Source organism: Cheilinus undulatus, linkage group 1 (assembly GCF_018320785.1).
Source record: "Cheilinus undulatus linkage group 1, ASM1832078v1, whole genome shotgun sequence".
Taxonomy (NCBI): domain Eukaryota; kingdom Metazoa; phylum Chordata; class Actinopteri; order Labriformes; family Labridae; genus Cheilinus; species Cheilinus undulatus.
Window position 1 is genome coordinate 41,488,253 of NC_054865.1, and position 15,254 is coordinate 41,503,506.

Consider the following 15,254-nt stretch of genomic DNA (forward strand, 5'->3'; position numbering starts at 1 on the left):
TTAGAAATTATTAAGTTGTTTACTGTGAAAAGATTAAAACTTCTTTATTGTCATTGAATAAGAACATACAACGAAATTGAGGTGCTCTCAAGTACCAGGCTTGAAATAACATGTATAAATTTAAGTCTATCAATAAATATAAGGGCTTAAATGCTAAAATTAAATAAGACCATCCATACTATCATACTGTCCTTTCCACAAACACTCAACATAGGATCATTTTGCCTATATTGAACCCTTTTTCACCAGTTTTTTCTGCCCTTTTTGCCTCTTTTAACTCTTTGGCAAATCAAGCCCCGTTTCACAACATTTTTCTGCCCATTTTTGGCTTTTATTTGCCCTTATTGCCAGTTTTTCAACTTTTACCCATGTTTGCCACCATTTTAACCCGTATTGACCACCTTTTTCTGCCATTTCTACCACTTTTAACATTTTTTTTGCCACTTTTCACAAATAATTCATGTTTCTCTTAAAGTTTGTTCCATGTATTTTCTGCCTTAACAATGAAGTCTGACATTAACTTCCTAACAGTTTAGTGCAGTGTACTCATCCACACTGTTAACATTACCAAATTAAAGGTCATTCTGTTTTAGGACAAGGGGTTTACGTTTTGAAAAGGTAATATTGTATAACAGCATTAATAAATGCAATTTATTTTTTGTTGCTTTGATGAAAGTGGTTATTGTTCAGGTTAAATATAAGATCACAGCTTAAACTTTCATTGGACCATGATTTTACTGGCCTCCCTGGCCCCCCAGTGTGGTTTGGCCCCATGGGAGAATAATCTGTTGAAGAAATAACAAAGTCCACACCTGCAGGGCTGATTAAGGGGTGAATGTGGTGAGTTAGCATGGTTCAAGTGGGTAGTAGGGTTGCACTGAGTGCCTGGTCATGCTGTGGATGCCCCAAGGGCCTGAAACTGCTGGTGGTGTCCAGCTGAGATGCTGCCAAGCTTGACCTTGGCTGCCATGCTCGACACATGTAAGCTTGACTCTGGCTGCCCTCTCCCCCCTTGACAGCCCCGGTTGTGGTACATCTCAGAGCCCTGCATGCCTATAACTTATGTACAGGACTGTGTGTCCTCCTTTTATAATGACGTGCTTTTTAGATATCGCTGTTTTGTCCTGTCTCTTTGTTCAGTAACATGTTTTCATTCTATCTGAGGTCCAAACTTAAACATTTCTCATTAAATTGACTAGCTGAGGTTTGTCATCATTTTAGGATGTGATTTCTCATAAAAATGTTGTGAAGGGTCCTGAGGATAAATACAGTACCTGTGTAGGTGAATCTTATTTGATAACTGGAGCTCTTTGATGATCCAGTCTCACTGACTGGTTCATGTTAGTGCAAGACTTTGAATTATAAATTTATGCACTAACTTTTCCTCTTTTAAGCTTTCCGTTGAGTTTTTTAGAGTAATGGTTTCATCTCAGCTCCCCTCAGGGACAGATAAATACAGTGAACAGAGAAAAGAGTGTGTTTAATTTGCTGCCTGAGTACAGCAGGTTTGGTCCTGGAGGAGCGATTGAACAGACAGTAAACGATGCTCAGTGATAAAGTTCACGATCAGACATCTGTGATCGGCCAGCTGGGTCTGCACTGTGTGGGAAATTACTTTGTTGAACAGCTAAAGCTACATGAAAGAACATGTGCATGGGTCTTGTAGTTTAGAATATACTCTGATCAGGATTCTTGGATGTGATTTACAGGAGTCATTGTAAGTGTAGGACAGAGGTAGCTGTGTATGTGAAATTGGGAGAATGAGATCGACCTTGCTGGTACAAAAGGCCACCGCTGTCTTCTGTACTTTGCCTCTTTGCCTATAAATTACCCACAAAGCACCTCTGTGTTGGCAGAGCGAGAAGTCATACATTTCCTTTATCGTCCTGCAGCCCAGACACTGCAGATGACCAATCAGGACACACATGAGCAGAAACACAGAGCTTACATCAACCAGTGTGACTGTGTGTTGAACATGTGATAATATTAAGATTTCTCCTGGTAATATAAAAATTGATCAATAAAAGAAGATAAATGTGTTCTAAATAGTCAGGAAAGTTAGGATCATTGCTGTAAGAGTGGATTGGGCTTTTTTTTGGCAAAAAAAGGTCACAGAAAACCTTTAATGTCAAAGTGAAAACAGATTTCTACACAGTAATGTCAGTTAAACAAAAACATGTAAAGTTAAATATTGGATGCATAAATATTCACCTCCTTTAAGTGACTTAATTCAACAGAGGTCCAGCCAACTGGTGCTGGTAGTTTCACAATTAGTGAAATGGGGATCACAGTGAATGTGTCTCAGGTGATTGTAGTATAAAGACACCTGTGTCTGGGAGATCCATTCACTAGTTTATCACAGCATTCCTGGCTACATTACACCGTAAAGACAAAAGAACACCCCAAGCAATTGAGGGAAAAGAAAAGGTCATTGAAAAGCATGAATCAGGGGTTGGATACAAAGAAATTCCCAAGGCACTGAAGATACCATGAAGTTCAGTTAATCCATCATCAACAAATGGAAGGTATAAGGCACCTTTGTGAATCTGCCTAGATCAGGCCATCCTCACAAACTGAGTGACCGTGCAAGAAGGAGACTAGTGAGAGAGGCCACAAGGACACCTATGACTACTCTGAAGGAGTTACGAGCTTCAGCAGCTGAGATGGGAGAAACTCGGCATACAACAACTGTTGCCCGGGTTCTTCACTGGTCAAAGCTTGAGATTGGAGAGTGGCAAAGAGAAAACTGATATCAGAGCTTCACTAGAGTTTTCCAAAAGGCATGAGCGAGACTCCATGGTCAAGTGGAAGAAACTTCTTTGGTCTGATGAGACCAATATTGTGTTTATTGGTCATTAGACAAGACGCACACCATCCCCACTATGAAGCACAGTGGTGGCAGCATCATGCTGTAGGGATGATTCTCAGCAGCTGGCCCTGGAAGGCTTGTAAAGGTAGCGGGTAAAATGACTGTGGCAAAATATAGGAAAATCCTGGAGGACAATCTTGTTCAGTTTGCAAGAAAATTACAGTTTGGGAGAAAATTTACTTTCCAGCAAGACAGTGACCCAAAGCCAAATCAAATTGACCATGATTGATGTATAAAATCAATATAAGGCTAAAACATCCAAGAGAATGAATACTATTTATAGGCACTGTAGATACAAATTGGATTTGATCATTCTGAGTTTTTTGGTTATACATTTGTATCTTCTAATTTTTTATTTTGTTCAAATCAATTGGGAAGTTTCCCCAAACCCATGTATTTAAATAGGCTGTGCTGTCAATCACACAAAACATAATATTGGTCATAATATTAACCCCTTCTTTTGTTTTCATCATTGTTCTGTTTTTCTTTTGTTTTTTAGCTTACAGCAGCAATCATTTTCATCAGCATTGGAGTCATCGCGTCCTTTTTCTGCGCCATCGTGGACGGGATCATTGCATCAGAATTCATTGTAAGTATAACATGTAAACATGTCTGAGCTGAAAAAGACCAAATGAGGTTTTGCCCCAGAGATACAGGCCAAAACAGCCACAGACGTTATTGAGATCAGGAACTCTGCAGATGTAATCAGACAGAACTGTCGGCATCAGACGGGTGGAGCACACAGACTAATCTCAGCAGAGGGATGAGGAAACATTCAGCTCAACACGGCTGATTTATAGTCACTAAAAGTTCTGAAAAAACAGAAAGACTTTCGTTTTACAGTGATGAAAAATGTAATGCATGTCGTACCTGAAGGTGTTGAACATCAACTACAACCAGGCCCAACAAATTTACACCACACACTTCTTAGATATAAAAAGCTGTTAATTTTTACATGCAGCCAAGAACATTTCAGGTCAAATTGACAAAACACAACCCAAAGTGTCAATAAGAGACTTAACAATGAAGACATCACTGCAGAAGCGTCCTGTGATTTTTGGTCTCAGTGTAATGTACAGTATTCAGTTTTCTGTTGGAGTGAAGACATTCTGAAAAGCATTTCATTAATACTTTGACAGAATTCTCTGATTAAATTGAAACAAGAGAATAATAACTCACTAATCACATCAATGTTTGAAGTCTTGGTTACTCTTTAGTTTCCTTGAAAAAACATATCCTGGGTTACGCTTTCAAAAAGCTGACTTCAAACTAGGGCTTTCAGCTTAAACGCATTAATCATATTAAATAATATATTAAATAATTATTTGTGCATTAATTTTTAAAATACTGCAGTTTCTCACAGTTTAGTAGAGTTTGGCTTAAAGGTGACATATTTTACCCTTTTAAGACCAGTTTATATTGTTCTCAGAGGTCCCCAAATTATGTCTGTGAAGTTTATTGCTGAAAAAACCCTCCAGTATTGGATTTTTGCATGTCTAAAAACCCCCGTTTTACCTGTTTCCGCCCTTCTCAGAACGAGCTGTTTCTGTGGCTTTAAATGGTAATTAGCTGTCTGACTCTGCCTCTGACTGCACTCCTCTGTGCCCCTGGTGAGGTCACTAGATGCAAAATCTGAGAATGGCTTGTTTCAGCAAACATTTTCTGAAAGGTGGAGAAGGGGGGCGGGGGTGGATTTTTCTGGTACTTGAGGGGATTTTGGACAGGCCAGGGACACACATTTGTGTTAAAAAAGCCTGAAAAAGTTATTTTTGCATAATATGTCCCCTGTAACGTCTTCCTGCAGCCTCAGTGATGTAAAAAAGTACACCACTGCGCCTTAATGTCTCATTTTACATAAAAACTCAACACAGCTCAGCTGACAAGTCAAAAGACATCTGCACCTTGATTTATGAAAAATTTACCCTCTGGCTGCTCCCTTATTTTCTTTTAAATCCATAACAAATTATTTTTCCATGTTTTTGTGATCATCTTCAATCTATTTGAAGTTCCTATGAGTTCCTCATAGGTCATGCCTTAAAGTCTATGAGTCCACCAATTCAGAGTTTGGGATTCAGCCAATGACAGTCTCAATTACTTTGACTTAGACTGGCAGGTTTCATTTACTACATATCCTAGGAACCAGGCCAGCCAACCTGCACAGGGTGCTACAGAGAAACATTATCAGAGGAGATGCAATTCAAGCTTCACTCTCACTTGAATCTTTTAGAGCTCAGGATCCGTACCAAGGTTCACCAGAAAGCAGAAAACAAACACTGTCAAGACTGTAGGACAACACAGTCAGGATGAATCTCCTGTTATCTAAAAGCTCAGTTTCCTACATTTCAAAGTGAAACATGAACCACGTTATCACTGTTTCATAACATGAACACCAGACACCACAAGGAAATTTAAAACGGCCAATATTTGTGTGTTTATAAATCCATGCTCTTAAAGAAAGCTCCAGTGAATAGTTAAATTTCCCACATCTAAATATGTAATCTGATAATTGAGTTTTCAGCTTTCATTAATGCCAGGAGAGGAACCTTACACTTTACATCAGGCAGTAAATTACCTTAAACATATAGTGGGTACTCTCTTCTGCTAGACTGCTCTCAATCAAAATAACAAAAGATGATGTTCTCAGCTATGAAATACTCTATTTCTTGGTTTGTGCTACAAATTAGATAGCTTACAGCATTCTCTGTGAAGGCCATTTTTGACAGCTTTCCTCCCTGTTTGTGTTAAATACATGCATAAAACCAAGATACTGGTTGACAGATTAGTACATACACTGTATGAACAGAGTCCTCAGTTTAAAACAAGTAGGAGGTGGGTAAAACTGAGTGACACATCTATCCTCAGCCTGGAAAATGGAGGTTGAGGGATGAAGGGATAGAACTTTGTGCCGATAGGAGTGAATAACCATGGTTCAACACAAGAGGCCATATTATATCCTACTGAGTCCTGAGCTTTTGTTTGGAGTACACTCTTAGGTCCCCCCACTTATTTAATTATTAGTAGGACCTGATGAGTTAAAAACTTAGCCTTGTCTTTGAGCAGGAATAAATGATGTCCACAACTATCCTGAAGGCCTTGTTTCTGCATAAAATACAGCACTGGATAGATATTTCAGCATATGCCTTGGCTGTGAGTTGGCCAGTTGGTCAGCTGTTGGGGGTCTTCAGTCAATTAGAAATGGTGTCAGTCATTGAGAGAGATACACACATTGACAAAATTGTTGGTACCATCTTGTTAAAGAAAGAAAAGCCCACAGTAGTCACTGAAATAACTTGAGATGGACAAGAGTAAGGATACATCAAAATTTACTGAAAATTAACTAATAAAAATCAGATATTGCTTTTAAATTGGTTCAACAAATCACTTTGAATAAAAAATTAATTAAACGTAGAGAATTTTCAGTATTTTTTTCTTTATTATCATTTTTGTTAGTTTGAAGCTATTTATTTTATTGTGGGTTTTTCTTTCTTTAACAGAGGGGCGTCAGCAATTTTGAAATTTCCACCAAATACTCATATACTGTAAATCCCTGAAATGTCCATTAAAAGCAAAAAATAAATGAATAAATACGTAAATAAATTCTAATGACACTCTCCAAAAGATACCAACATATCTGATAAGTTTCCATGAAAATACTTGAAAATTTCTAGCAAATTTCCCAAAATATCCTTAAAAATTTCATTGCAAATTCTCCCAATATTTCAAGCAAATTACTTAAAATTCAGTGGACATTTATCCCAAAAACTTATAATGGCAGAATTTATTGCTTTGTTCTTGGAAAGCCCAAAACGTGATGTCCTCATATGTACATGCAGAGTCTGAGGAAGGTATTGATAAAAACAAACATCATGCCTGATGTTAACAATTATGTTAACACAAGCCAGAATTAATTGATCCTTTATGTGGGTAAATTAAGTTGTTCGACATAAAAGGCAAATGTAATGGTTTATCAGTAAAACTCATAAAACACAGTGTTATAAAAAAAAGATTCCTGCTTCAATTATTTATTTACACTTCAGTGAGACTTAATTTGTTGTGCAGTCCTGAAATATTTAGCATCATAACTGTTTCAGAGACATAGATCATAAACGTCTTATTAACATTGCAGAGGTCTTTGATTTGTTGGCGGTAGAATAATGAGCTTGTACAGTACTTTTCTGTTGTCTGACTACCCAAAGAGCTTTTACACTACAAGTTGTCTCTACCCATTCTCTCCACATTCACACATTAATGGTGGAGACCACCAGTATAAACTAATCCCATTCATACAGTCACAAACCCTGCTCACAGCAGTGGGAGGACTCTACCTCTGACCCACATCTGCGTTGTAATAAAAGCCTTCATCACCTGCCTTAGTTGTGCATATACCTTATTATTTTTGAAAAACCAGGTCAAATAAGGCTGATTTCTTCTCTCTGGTTTGATACGTGACTGCTCCGATTGTCACATCAGCCTCATGAATTTTAATGAGCGTCTTAATGAGTGTGGACCAAAGGGTGTTTAAAAAGCTGGACCTCTCAGCACCTGGCACACTCTCTCTGATATTGATCATCAGCGCCATCACAGCCTCGGCACATATTTTCATTTTGTGCATACGGGACAGTAAAAGTCATATTTATTGCACCTTCAAGCCCTGCACAATCACATTATATAATGTCCAGTGTGGCTCATGGCTGTGGGGTTTATAGTGTGGTGCAGTGGACGGTTTGGATCAGCAAGCAAACATAGAGGATGGACAGAATCACACAAGCAACTGTATAAATCATACTGAACATAAATAAAACACAAGGAAAGCATTTAGATTACTGATGTGTGTATGATGTGATGATTCAAATCTACATCCCCATGTTTGTTTTTCTCTGTTTCTGGCTCATTCACAGGACACTCGGCTCCTACTGGAGGACAGATGTGACTTCTACACCAGTGGATCGGGCTACGCCTTTGACAGCTACTACAGTGAGGTAATTTTCACGCTCTTGAAGTTTTAATATTTATCATGTTCACACTAAAAAACAAATACATTGCATACATATTCCTGACTTTAGCTATACAGTAGTATTAACCTGACACACCTGATAAACAGTTTGGCACCTGATAACCCATGGCATGGGTTATATTTCACATCCATCTGGGAAACATCCCATAGATGCTGTTTGGGAAGGGCAGAACATTTTAAAATAAAACTCGAACGGTGAGTGGTAGAACATACTGTCACATGTACACACAGGCCAATCAGAGCAACAAAATTTATGACGTAGAGGGCTTGGAGGAAACTACATAGTGTAAATTCAACAGGCAGCCTTCTTCATGTCAGTACATGATTCTTTACTATCATTGGAGCCAGTTGGCAAATTAAACTCTAACTGAAGACAACTAGGCGAAGAGCAAAACAGCTTTCCCAACAAGAAAAGCTTTCAGTAAGGTTCTCTTTTCTTCTTTTAATGAAGAAATATTTGTCTAGTTCTGATAAAACTGTAGCTATAGCCAGATCTGCCCACAGAATTGGCTAGGCCCCAGAGAACCAGTGAACCCCTCCCCCTGTTGTGATTTAGTGATATCAGTGCATGAGTGTTGGATCATTAGCATTGGTGCTAGCAGTTAGCTCATTTTGGTGCTGAAAATCATGGGAAGCTATTATTGGAGTAGGATGTAAGAATAATGTTTATCAGTGCTGCTTTTTAATCCGTTTTAGCAGTTTTAAACCAGTCTTTACCACTTCTACTTGCCACTTTTTGCCATTTTTTTCTACTTTTTGCCATTTTTAAAGACATTTTTGCTGCTTTTTGCCCATTTTTTCAGTTCTTCTTACTAGTTTTAACCCGTATTTACCATTTTTTGCCACCATTTCTAACCTGACATGCCAGATGGATGTGTTTCACACATCCATCTGGGGAAACTTCAATAGGAAATGATTGAGAAAAGGCAGAGGCTTTGAAAAAAACTTGGAGTGTGATTGGATGAACATTCTGTCTATCTCTATGGGCCAATTGCGCGTGCGCAGCTAGTGAGGAATAATGTGAAACATGGCGACTATAGACATGTAAGTACTCGACTTTTGTCGTTTTTGAAAAGAAAACAACTTACTGCTGTTCTTTGTTGTTCTTTAACGAAGAAATGTCGTCAAGTTCTGATAAAACTGGCGCTTTAGCAACATCCACGCTTATCTCTTCCTCCATAACTACACCAGCTCTTGCTGCTGCTTGTTACGTCAGGACTCTGCTGCACCTGAAAGTACTGCCCCTCAATGCTGATTGGTCCTGTCACTTTCTAACTGGGCCCAAACAGTTCAGATGGGAGCTTTGCAAGATGGATTCGCCAGTGAAAAACAAGGAAACGGGCGTATCCATCTGCTTTGCAAGGTTACACCATTTCTGCATTTTCACCCATTTTTACCACTCCTTTCTGCCCATATTTTTCACTTCTTTTACCACATCAACACATTTTGCTGCTTTTTGCCCCTTTTTACCACTGTTTTTTTGCTACTTTTAACCCAGTTTGCAACTTTTTGCCATCTTTTTTGCACCTTAGTGCATACTGCCCTTATTTTTTGCTACTTATTGCCTATTTTGCATGTTTTCCCTACTTGTAACCCATGTTTGCCCACTTTCGCCACTTCATTTGCTACTTTTAACCAATTTTTTGCTGCTTTTTGCCCCTTTTTTGCCACATTACACACTTGTTCTACAGAATAAATTAATATTTTTGGTTATTTTTGGTTGTGATGGTTATCACAACTTAAGCTTACAGTGGACCAAGATGTTGCTGACCATGGGCCCCCAGTTTGAGACCCAGAACAGTATAAATGGCAAACTGTGCCTTTAACACATCCCCTGCTGTCTGATTTGGGTAGCATAAAAAGAGTCACTGATCATTTAGTCTCATAATGTAAATGCATATGGGAAATGTAAGGTAGAGTCTTCATGTTTATATTCATCCTTCTACACAGTGTTTTTGTTGTAGCCTTTTAAATCTGTCCATTATGCTTGAAGCGACTCTACTAATAAAGGATCAATTCTGTCCTGACAGCTGCTTAGTATTCAACTGGAAGATACATAGTGACATCTAGTGGTTAAACAATGCCAGTGCAGTGAGATTAACAGCTCAGATTTTTATTTAATGTTTGTATAAAGGAGATTTAAAGATTGGTGAAGTTGGGTCAATTATTTTAGAAAGAGTACAGTCTAGAGCTGCTTTGCATGTTGTTTTGAGTTGATTTAATTTAAATGTAATAATATAAACGGACTTACTGGCTCAATGATTAAAGTGGATCTCTGACAGGTGACGTGCCATTCGTCTGGAAAAGCATGCAAGCTGAAAATGAGGAGCAACACCTGCTACTGCTGCTACCTGTTCAACTGTCAGAGGTGAGACTAGGGTCTTTTAAATACAACACATCTTAGGGTGCAGAGTGTATGTGCATAACCATATGTTTTTGTCACAGCAAGGTGCTCAGAATGGTAAATTAGCACATTGCACGTCATCTTTTTTGATTTACATGACTACAGAATAACTTGTGTTTTACATTAAAATGTATATCTTCAGGGAATTTAAAATTAATCTGAAGATAAATCAGCTTTTTATTAGTTAGACTGGCCATTACACTACCATAAGTCCTATTTTTTTGCAATGAGGGAAACAGGAGTTAGTGAAACAACCCTTACCAACATTGGCTCTTCAAAGTTCATGTGATCTTTGCCCTGTTAAACTTTACAAGTATTCATTTCCTACATGTTCTTTCAAAATCTGGTGTTGGAGTTTTTCATGTAATATTCAAACAAGCATTGAATTCTTTGTTTTACTTCTCCTTTTGCCTGTTTTGTGGCAGAAATGTCTACATGTGAAAACCTCTGGTTACTTTGCTGTTCAGCTGTGTATAATATTACTGACCCCCTGCTCTCTCTCTCCCCTCCAGCACTGAGCACCACACAAAGTACTACGAGTTCACTGGGGTCAACAGCTGCTGGGACGTGATCCACTTATACCGTCTGCTCTGGGCCTCAGTGGTGCTCAACGTCATCGGCCTGTTCCTCGGCATCATTACTGCAGCCATACTTGGAGCTTACAAGGATATGGTGAGCTCCTGAGAGTGAAAGATTTCAGTGCATCTACATTAAAAAACAAGGAGCAGAAAATGGTCATTTAAATGTGAAGGGCAAGAGGGAAATTCGAGAAAGGAGATTCGAGGAGGTTCTGAATGGCTGAACCAACACTCCAACAACAGTGCATGATTTCTCATATTTATCATACAATGAACATAAATTGAAAATTGGTCATTTGTTTCTATGAAAAATAAATCTCTGAATTTTGTTAGCCTGAAGGATCTTGATTCCCTGATAACTATCACTTTATGCGGCAATCATATTAAAATGTTAAAAAGTGTGTTTTATGAGTAGCTAGCACACTCACTCACATTCGTTTTCCTTTGATATTCGTTGTCTTTATCCTCTGCCTTTTTTTTTTTACATGTTCTCTCAGCAGAAGCCAACTCCTCCGATGGCTCCCAGTCCCACGCCGTCACCGCACATCCTGTACAACCCGACCCAGCATATGTTTCCCTACAGCGGCTTCTGCCCCTCAGGACAGTCTCTGCCTGCCTACCCCAACTATCCCATACCCATGCAGGTGAGGAGCCAAGCTCAAGGACAGAAGTAGAAGCATTTTAACATGAGACAAATGCCTTTTACACTGAGCACAAGTGTAAGTTTAAGACAAAAACAAGACGATGTCCGACGTTCATTTAGCTGCTCCAGTTTAAGTGTCCTTGTACTGTTATTGCTGACTCGTTGTAAGATACACTGGGACACCTGAACAAAGCTATCATTAATTAAAAATATCTGCAATGAAAAAAGTTCAGTTTCCCTCGCAGTGTTTTATTATGGCAACCAGATGAGCAGCAGGGATGAAATACAGTCATACAGCATCTGCACAGATGTTTTACTCCGACACCAAAACACTTGAGCAGAAAGAAAAATTGAATTCTGCAATGCCACATTCCTGAAGCTGGTACCAGCAAAACTGAACTAAATCCATCTCTCATTAATCATGGTAACATTCCTGCAGAATGATTTAAAAAAAAAAAAACATATTTCAAATGAAGGAGATAGTTGGTGTTGACAGAGGTATGGCTCAACCCAATCAGCCTGTTAGTGCAATGCTTAAGTTTGGATTGAAACAACACACACGATTTAATTTTGTTATAAAATGTCATATTAACAGCTGTTGGGCCCAGACGATAAACCCGATCAGTTCTGGTAATCATTTCTTTTTGTGGCATGATGAAGTTCATATGCTGACTTGTTGGGGAAATCTGGTAAAACATTTATGGCTCCCTGAGGGTCAATTGCAAACCATGAAGTGGAATCATCAGGTTTAAATATGTCCACTCCTTTTGTTTATTATTGATAGAGATGCACTGACTGTTATCATTAGGGCTCAAACCAATAATATTTACTACAACAGTTAAGGTGATTGCCAATAATGTTTTTCATTATTTCTGTTGGCGTGAAAGCCTTTGCACACGGAGTCAGAAATTGTCCCATGTTTAAAAAAAAAGGAATACAATTTTATGTTGAATTAATTATGTTTGCACACTGACTTCAACATTAACTCCCTAAATTACACTATTAAGCTTACGTTAACTACACCCATCTGCTACGCTGTAGCTTCTCCAAGCGCATCTGGGGCAATGCTCACTGAAGTCACTAGAGACACAGCCCAACTTAAAAAACACTCAAATAGCCCTTTAAGATTCCCACAGTTCCACCATTCTCTTCATGTTTGACCATGAACACAGAGGAGTTTGCCCACAAAGTGACCTCTTCTGCCCTATATAGACTTCTTCTCTGTATCAGCAGTTATACTGGGTATATGATAGTAAAGTTATATAGATATCAGCACTTAATTGATATGATACAACAGATAAATATCAGCTACCGACACTGGTTCATGACACATTATTTGCAAGTAGGTCATTTTGTCAAGAGAGCTGATATCAGTTGATACCGATGTTTAACGGATGCATCAGTGCATCTTTGATTACCGGCAGAATAATTCTCATCATTCTTAACATTTGTTGGATTCTTCTGTTCATCTTCTGCTTGAGTAGTATAACAAAAAAATATTTAGTGGGATAGAGAACATCAAGGGACTGGCTGACAACAAGGAAAACCATGTGAAATATGTGAACCAGGAAATTCATCATTTTGAAATACAGGTTTCTCAAATTTGTTGTTTCTTCATAAGCAATAAAAGCTAATAGTTTTGCTAAATGTTTCTGTGGTAACAACGAGAGAACCAAACAGCACACCCCACATAAAACTGTCAGAACTGATTTTAGACATCTTTGGCTCTACGTCCACATACCTCTGTAACCTACCACTCCCTGTTTTTCTCCCTCAGCATAACGCCGGCTTTCAGCAACCTGCTACTCCCCAGATGATCTCTAACGGAGGCCCCACCTCCAACTCTGGCTCCTCTGAGGAGAACCAGAACCAGCAGCCTTGTCCGGCTCCCACCCAGCCACAGCCTCAGGGAGCTACCCAGGAACCGGGAGGATACATGCTGACCCCCAATGCCCCTGTGCTCTATGGATCATCCTACAGCCCCTTTGAGAAACCTCCACCTTACGCTTGCTGAACCCTCAGATGAAAAGGAGACATACTGGAGAAAAATCATCCTGCTTGGTCTGACTGGATGTAGCACAAGACATTTAACTGTGACCATGTAGACAGAAAACACTTGTTGAGCTTTGTGACTGGTCTGTTCTGATGTTTCTTGTGTTTGCACTGAGGAGGGAGACATATTTGTAGCTATGTGGTTTTAATAAATAGACATGGTTGGATTTTTTCATGTCAAAGGATGCAGTTTGGGAATAAGTAACCTCAAATAAACACTTTAACTTGGCCTCTACAAAACAACAAAAATAACCAATAAGCTTATTCTTGGTGCCTGTGCCAGATGACCCAGAAGTAACCACACAATCCACTCTCATTCCCAGCAAGAAAGAAAATAAGCCTAAATCCCAAACTTGTTCCTTTTAAGCTGGCCTCAGATGCCTATGTGTTACGTGTGTGTAGTTATACAGTGATCTGATCGTTGCGTCTGTTTGTGTAGACTGGATTCCAGGTCTTCCTGTGTATTTTCTCATCATACTGAGTACCATAAAAGTAATTAAAAGGGCTTTCTTGAGATGTGAAATGAAGTGTAAAGGACGCTGGCGTTGCAGTTATTTTTATGCTTGTGTGAATCATTTAATGTGCACTTTAAAATCAATAAACTGTATATATTATTGATGACGCATGTTATCTGCTGTGGGGTGCAGTTCTGTCGCTGCTGCTATTAAATCCATCATGTATTAAAGAGACACCTACAGGAAATGGATTCAGAAACATGTGGAATAAGGGCTTCATCTGGCTATTGGATTTAAAGGAAGAGTTTGACTTTTTTGGACATATTATATGCAATTTGCTAAGAGTTTAATGAGACAATCAGTACAAATATTATGCTTAATAAATGTCTAACATATCTATAACTACTTCCTGCTTAGCTTTGCATGAAGATGGGAAATTGAAATGCTGTCTAAGACAGACATTCAACTTCTTTGTTCAATTCATACACAAAACACAAATTGGCTTTTATGAGGAGACAGCCAGACAGCTTTTCCCCCAAGCTTGAAGTCCTTGTGCTATCAAGTTAGCATCTTCAAGGGGAGCTTCAACACTTAAAGCTTCCTCCAGAAGCTACAAGAGATCATCTTACAAAAATCGCATAAAAATAGCTCTGAAAATGTCAGGCTTTTCCTTTAAATCCTCATCTTTTCTGCTTCACTGTAACCTGTAGTTTTCGATATTTATCATCATATCATATTGTGAGACTGTATGTTTCAATTTAAAAAAAAAAATTCATCCCAAAATAAAAACTTCTATTTGTAAGCAACAAAACTTTTTCTCAGCTCATTACACACAGGTGCCCTTGCTCCCTACTTTTACAACTGTTCGACTAGTTTTAAGCATTTTTAAGTATTAAGAGCCCCAAAACATGCATGCTAGACTGACTGGTGACTCTAAATTGCCCGTAGGTGTGAGTGTGACTGCTTGCCTCTATATATGTCAGCCCTGTGAATGACTGGGTGTCACATTGACAGGGAGTTTCCCACCCATCACACAATGACAAGTGGGACTGGCTCCAGCACCCCTGTGACCCTGAACAAGGAAAGGGATATATAGTGCTTTCAGAAAGTACTCAGACACCCTTCACTTTTTTCTGTTTTGTTATGTTGTAGCCTGATGCTACAAGTCGAAAAAAAATATGTGTATTCTCATTATTCTGCAGTCAGACAGGACACTTCCAAGAGATGGTTGCCTGGAAA

At 38.8% G+C, this 15,254-nt stretch overlaps 1 protein-coding gene across 1 annotated transcript in view; it reads left to right on the forward strand.

The window, feature by feature from the left end:
• The window catches only part of LOC121508117 (transmembrane protein 255B), a 28,388-nt gene extending 13,523 nt beyond the window's left edge, over positions 1-14,865 (forward strand). The window contains exons 4-9 of the mRNA XM_041784660.1: positions 3,369-3,458; positions 7,768-7,848; positions 10,166-10,251; positions 10,800-10,959; positions 11,363-11,509; positions 13,286-14,865. Coding sequence (XP_041640594.1) covers positions 3,369-3,458; positions 7,768-7,848; positions 10,166-10,251; positions 10,800-10,959; positions 11,363-11,509; positions 13,286-13,522 — 801 coding nt within the window. The 3' untranslated portion in view covers positions 13,523-14,865. The remainder of the gene's footprint in view (positions 1-3,368; positions 3,459-7,767; positions 7,849-10,165; positions 10,252-10,799; positions 10,960-11,362; positions 11,510-13,285) is intronic.
• Positions 14,866-15,254: the final 389 nt, after the last annotated feature.